We start from the raw sequence: 6,677 nt of genomic DNA, 5'->3' as shown, positions 1-6,677 counted from the left end.
CTCAGCCGCATCGAGAAACTCATGCACGCCCTTAATGTACTCGCGGGTGTGTCTGTCACCGTACATCCATTGCCGGTTCATCTGCGTGCATTATACATAATTAAGTGTCCAAATTAATAGAAGTTCATCATCACATTAAAACCAAAGTGCATACATAGTTCTCATCTAACAACATATAGCTCTCTATGTAAAACATTTCAATGCGAAAACAAATGCGATCATAATCGCAACCAAGGTAACAATTGATCCAACGGCATAATGATACCAAGCCTCGGTATGAATGGCATATTTTCTAATCTTTCTAATCTTCAAGCGCATTGCATCCATCTTGATCTTGTGATCATCGACGACATCCGCAACATGCAACTCCAATATCATCTTCTCCTCCTCAATTTTTTTTATTTTTTCCTTCAACAAATTGTTTTCTTCTTCAACTAAATTTAACCTCTCGACAATAGGGTCGGTTGGCATTTCCGATTCACATACATCCTAGATAAATAAAATCTATGTCACGTTGGTCGGCATAATTTTCATAAACAATAAATGAACCAATAGTTATGAAGATAATATACATACCAAATCCGAATCATAGACAGGACGAGGGCCGACGGGGCGGATACCAAAACCATCGCACTATATAAGATGCAATAATAAATGTAAGAAAATGATATAAGTATCTATCTAAACAGACAAGTAAGAATATTTTTCCTTTCAGAAAGAAGATAAGAACAAGAGGCTCACCACGGTGGTGTCGGTGATGAGATCAGCGCGGGTGATCGACGGCGGTGAAGACGGGGACGGGGCGTGACGGACCGCTAAATCTAGACAAATCTGGAGGAAAATGGAGCTTGGAGGTCGAGCTTCGAGAGGAGAAAGTTTAAGTAGTGTGGCTCGGGCATTCCATCGAACACCTCATGTGCATAGGAGGTGAGCTAGAGCACCACAAACCCCTCCCCTCGCCGGCCAGAGAAAAATAGAGCACGGGAGTGCTCTGCTCGCGGGCGAGGGTATATATAGGCACCTCATTGGTCCCGGTTTGTGGCAAGAACCGGGACTAAAAGGGAGCCTTTGGTCCCGGTTCAGGCCACCAACCGGGACCAATAGTGGTGGGCCAGGAGCGAGGCCCATTGGTCCCGGTTCGTCCCACCAACCGGGACCAAAAGGTCCAGACTAACCGGGACCAATGGCCCACGTGGCCCGGCCGGCCCCCTGGGCTCACGAATCGGGACCAATGCCCACATTAGTCCCGGTTCTACACTGAACCGGGACTAATGGGCTGAGCCGGCCTGGACCATAGCCCTGTTTTCTACTAGTGATGGTGCGCCACTACTATGAATATTATGAATTTTTTTGCTTTTCTGATATTTGCACATGTTACAAAATACATTACAGCATAGAATATAAACCGCACAACATATAAACAGCAGATTTATCGAATACAATAGAAGATTAGTCTCCGAATACAATTCATCATATTAGTCTTCGAATTCAAAATACCGAACAAAGTTAGAACATTACAAGTCCCGAGACCGCGAGTAGCGAGTTTGTCTTCACATTACAAGACGATATCTAAACTACCATCACATAGAAGAGGGTTGCGGTCACGATGAGCATCATCGCGATGAAGCTGATCTTCATCCGGTTCCTCCTCCGCTCCCTCCTCTCTCCCGCTAGATAGCGCGCGTATCTATCTTCCACCTCCGCCGTAGTGGTGTACCCTTTGTAACTGTTACCGCTGAAACGGTGAACCTGTCTCCGACACTCTTCCCAGTCGTCGTAGACTCCAGGAAACTCACCCTTGTACATGACATACGACCGCATCTCTATGCACTAGACAAACAAAACGTTGGTAGCAATTCACAGACAATATATAAGCAATATATAAGTATGCAACAAAAGGATCGAAAGAGAAAAGCAACACATTAATAGCACGATTCATGGTCCTACTAATAAATAGCATCGATTACATATAAGTTGAACGACTGTCCAAACTAAAGAGACATACAAGTTCATTAAAGTTTAATTACAACATGAGCTAATCGATATTTCAGAACTACATGGCATCAATACTTTCGACTCGACTCAGGGACCAGAGCGTGGATGAAGCCGCCGTCTTTCGTGATGGTCATGAATGTGCGGTCGTTGACAGCCTGCATTTGTAGCGTTGTTCCTATTTCACCGTTGGATGGTTGATATTTGAGGTAGAACTGCCCCGAGGTACGAAGGACATCTTGATAGATTATTTCTGCAAACTCCGACTGGATGCGAAAGAATTCTTGTCTGATGCCCTCGTCTTGGATTGCCGACAAGCGTGCGGCCCATTCTTTGAGATTATTTGGTAGCATAAGGTGATTATGGTCCCGTATGATCGCCCTCATGTGATGGAGGGCGTAGTAGGCATCCTTCTGACTGCCAGGCGGCTGCTTGACGCAGGGGAACGTCGTTACGTGGGTGAACACGTGCTTGCCGTACCTACAAATTAGCCTCCTGAAGGTGCCTCCAGATTTGGCGTAGCCGGGGAGAGCATCATCAAGAACTTTCTTGATATTTGTGTAGTCTTTGTTCGACTGACGGTCAGAGTCGAAATACGTGGCCATGAGATATTTCGGGCTTAAGAGGATGAGTGTATAATGTGTGTCACTGCACAAAACACGAAATGTTATAAAAAAAGAACAATCGGAATGTAAGAAATCATATGTTACGGGGCGGTCAGGGGATGACTTACTCGGAAAAGTAAGGCACGAGGAAGTTATCCTTATCTGGGTTCGCCAGAATGACACCTTCTCAAGGCTGTTGTCCAAGCCATACCCACCTATGTAATGCCAGTCTTTAAAGTCCCTAAGAACATCTGTAAAGAAATCATTGACGCGATGGCGCATTTCTGATGGGGAGACGAGGAGAACCAGAGGAGGATGCATTGGATGACATGGTGAAAAATGTGTGTACCTAAAAAGCAAGGGGGAATGGGATTTTGTCATATTCACTATTTCAAATTGGCTTTGCTTGCCAAGCAGGCATGGCGTATTATTCATAACCCGGGGTCCTTGTGTGCTACTATTCTAAGGGCTAAATACTATTCTGATGGCGGTTTGTTGAATACCAAACTAAAGAGAGGATCTTCATTTACCTAGCAAAGTATAATGACATGTACGGACTCTCTAAAACGTGGCTACATTTGGCAAGTGGGGAAGGGTCAAAATAATAATATTTGGGAATATGCCTCGATCCCCAATTGTGACACAAGGAAAATTGTGACGCCCAAGGGGCGACATTGGTTATCGAAGGTGGGTGACCTGATTGATCCTGCTACGAATAGTTGGGATGCAGATATCATTAGACAAATGATGTTGCCCATTGATGTACAACATATTCTTTCAATTCCACTTTCATAATATGATATGCCAGATTTTATTGCTTGGCGCTATACAAAAAACAACATGTTCTCGGTTCGGTCTTCCTACTCTAGGGAGTGGGAATATCAGTATGGAGATAAATTAAGACATTCTAATGGGATGGGGCGAACCAAAGAAAACCCAATTTGGAGCAAGATATGAAAGTTATCTTGCCCGGCAAAAGTCAATTTTTTTATATGGCATACATTGCATGGTATACTTCCATGCCAGGTTACGCTTGAAAATAGACATATGAAGATCTCGCCCATTTGTCCTACTTTCTCGAAGGGTCTAGAAGATTCAAAGCACATGCTTTTCCTCTGTAGAAAAGCCAAGGAGGTGTGGAAAAGGCTTGGGATGGATGATATTATTGATAAAGCCTGTGAGGTCGGTCGTGCGGAACAAACGGTGTTGGAATATTTACTACTTCTACCAGACCAAGAACTGTTCATTTTGGGCCAACAAAATGTGCGCAAAATGATTACTAACAGCATGGTATCTATGGTGGGAAAGACAAATATTGCTGCATAAGGAGACAACGCAGAATGCACATCAGATCTCTATGGGGATTCTTGCTCTTACATCAAATTTCGTTAATGCATCATCCCCAGGGCTTTTCTGAAAAAAAGGGGTCGGTCCTGCCCTCCCAGGGGATTTGTAAAACATAATGTTCACACTTCTTTTGACCACGATCTCTTGAAGGGCACAATGGGAACGGTCCTGAGAAATGACAAAGGTAGGTATATCGCTTGAGGGAACGAAAAAATTGACTATTCCGCGCATGTTTTGATAGCAGAATCTTCAACTCTCAAATTTCGTCTAACACTGGCGCATAGGGCGGGATGTAATCGCCTTACTATTAACATGGACAATCTAAAGGTGATTGAAACCATGCAGGATGAAGGACGACCGTCGGGTGCGACGGCGGCAATCTTCGATGATTGTTTTCGTCATGCCTATGATTTCATTAGTACAAGATTCGTATATTGCAATAGAGAAGCAAATAAACTAGCTTATGAGCTCGCTAGATTAGCTAGATTTTTTTTCACTTGGGATTCGTTTGAGGAGTCTTTAAATGAAATTGTAATGATTCTCACAGAAGATGTACTGGTTATTTCCAATGAATAAAGGTTCCGTTTAATTTATTTTTTTTAAAAAAGAACCATCTAGCAGAAATTAAGGAAACGTGTAGAGAATTTGTCCCCATGCATCAGCAATGAGGAACTAAAAGTCTGGAGGCAGAAACCACATGCAACCATTATTGTTGTCTTCATGGCGGTAATGGTACACCCGTGACATGATCCTCCCCATCCGATGCATATTGTACCCGTTGTCCAAGAAGTACACGGCGCAACTACCAAGATCCAGACGCTTCATGCAGCGCTCGCCTTCCAAGTGTACTGAATGTCGCTTTGGGTAGTAGATGTAGTTTCTGTCCACCCCACCGCGCTGGCAGCCAACGTGAACCGCCTTAGAGCACGCGGGGCTCAGAAACAGGGCCTGCTCGCCCAAGCTCCTCACCTGCACCCACTTGTGTTGGTACGGCGCCCTCTCGTCACGTTCGGCAAGCTCATACACTCTGAAGTATGAGTGGAGGTCGCGCCACTCGCAGAACTCCACTGCGATCGCCACCTTGCCGCGCAGCTCGAATATGTGTTTGGCCTCGCACCATGACGGTTGCTCGTGCTGGATGCTCGCCTCGATGTCGGACATGATGTGGACCTTGGCGATCGTCGGTGTGCCTCCGTCTTGATTCACGACGACCTCGTACATTAACAGTTCGTTCTTGTGAGAGAGGCCATAGAGCTCACCGTTGAAGAAGGCGATGTCCACGAGCTCCCCGTATGCATGAGTGTCGCATCCATGCATGGTCCACCGTGTCGCTTCCGTGCAGCGAACCCTGCAGAGCGCGAGATTGCACCGTGCGGTGATCGTGGCGAGCATGCAGTCGCTCGACGAAGGGTCACCAGAGAAAACGACCTTCTTGATGGGAGTGAAACTCGCATCGAATTCGTGTGGCCACGCGCACTCGTCCGTGCTATGCTTAACGGAGAGCGCCACCTGGATGCCGGAGAAGGGGTTCATGATCAGGAGCTGCTGCCCGTGGTCGCCGGACGAGCACGTGGCGGCTATCCAGCCGCCGTCATGGGACCCAACAAGGCGCGTGCCGGGTGACACGGCCGACGGGAGCGGGACTCGCACGGCCCTGCTGTCCTCGGGGCTGTACGCCCGTGCGACCTCATGGTCGCTGGCGGACGGCGAGGGGAGCGTCAGCAGCAGCGGGAGAGCGGGCAGCGGCGGGTGCCATGAAGCGACGGTGCACCATGACGTGCAGACGGCGGCGAAGCGCGAGCGGTCGTGCGCCGAGGAGGAGCAGCGGTAGACGGCCGCCAGGAGGTCGCCGGAAAGCTCCGACCACGGCCGCTCGACGCCCTTGCCGGCTGCCATCGATTGGTTCGTCGTGATGGTTTGTTATTGTCGTCGGCGCCTTGGCTGCCCCGTCGGAACCGCTATATATAGATACGGCCGGCGCGCGAGGTCATGACCGGACTAGATTTAGGTTAGACACACGATCGGATTTGTTTGAGAGGCCGCCACGTACTCTTTTTGAACTCAGGCCACTATGTACTACTCCTACTTTGTTCGACATCTGTTTGTAACGCTCGTCCTGATCGATCAGCGAGCATCAACATCCGAGCTCGCGAACCCCCAATGATTGTAACGCTCATCCTGAACCGAGTCTATCCGGCGCAAATCCATATGCCCGACCGAAGTTGGAGCTTGTCCGGCGCGAATTCATTGTGTCGGCGCAACCGACGATCCGATCCACCGGTGCTGGTCAATCGATGCATGCAGCCATTTTTATTTATTATTCCACCAAGGTCTAACAAGAACATACATCAACCCATCCGAAGGCACAACTCACATCTACAAAACTCGATAATATGAAGTGCTCTCACTCCTCATATTTAAATCGGTGTCGTCGCTGATCCATCCACATAACATATCAGAACGACCAGCCAGTGCAACAGACCTAAAGCGTACACCACATCCACACATATTAGACGCCGCCATCATCATCGGACCGGTGACCCATCTTCAGGAGAGATACCATCATCTTTGCCAGTCCGTCCATCCGTCGACGCCACCACAGCGCCCAACGAGGCCACCGCCCTACGCTCGTCCATCCTGACGCAAAGATTCTGGAAGATCTGTCGTGCGTAGCACCTGCTGACCAGGCATGGGACAGCATAGCACCTATCGGCTAGGCATGACTTGACATCT

At 47.8% G+C, this 6,677-nt stretch overlaps 1 protein-coding gene across 1 annotated transcript; it reads right to left on the bottom strand.

Moving 5' to 3' along the window:
* Window positions 1–4,616: 4,616 nt before the first annotated feature.
* LOC147963195 (uncharacterized) lies at window positions 4,617–5,840 on the bottom strand. The gene has a single exon (XM_087529505.1). It carries the CDS (start codon window positions 5,838–5,840, stop codon window positions 4,617–4,619), a length of 1,224 nt encoding a protein of 407 aa, XP_087385631.1.
* Window positions 5,841–6,677: the final 837 nt, after the last annotated feature.

This window comes from Triticum urartu, chromosome 6A, assembly GCF_056163025.1.
Source record: "Triticum urartu cultivar PI428250 chromosome 6A, HENAU_Tu73, whole genome shotgun sequence".
In the NCBI taxonomy this organism is placed as follows: domain Eukaryota; kingdom Viridiplantae; phylum Streptophyta; class Magnoliopsida; order Poales; family Poaceae; genus Triticum; species Triticum urartu.
Note: the sequence above shows the minus strand (reverse complement) of the source record. Positions and strands in the feature narration are given on the sequence as shown.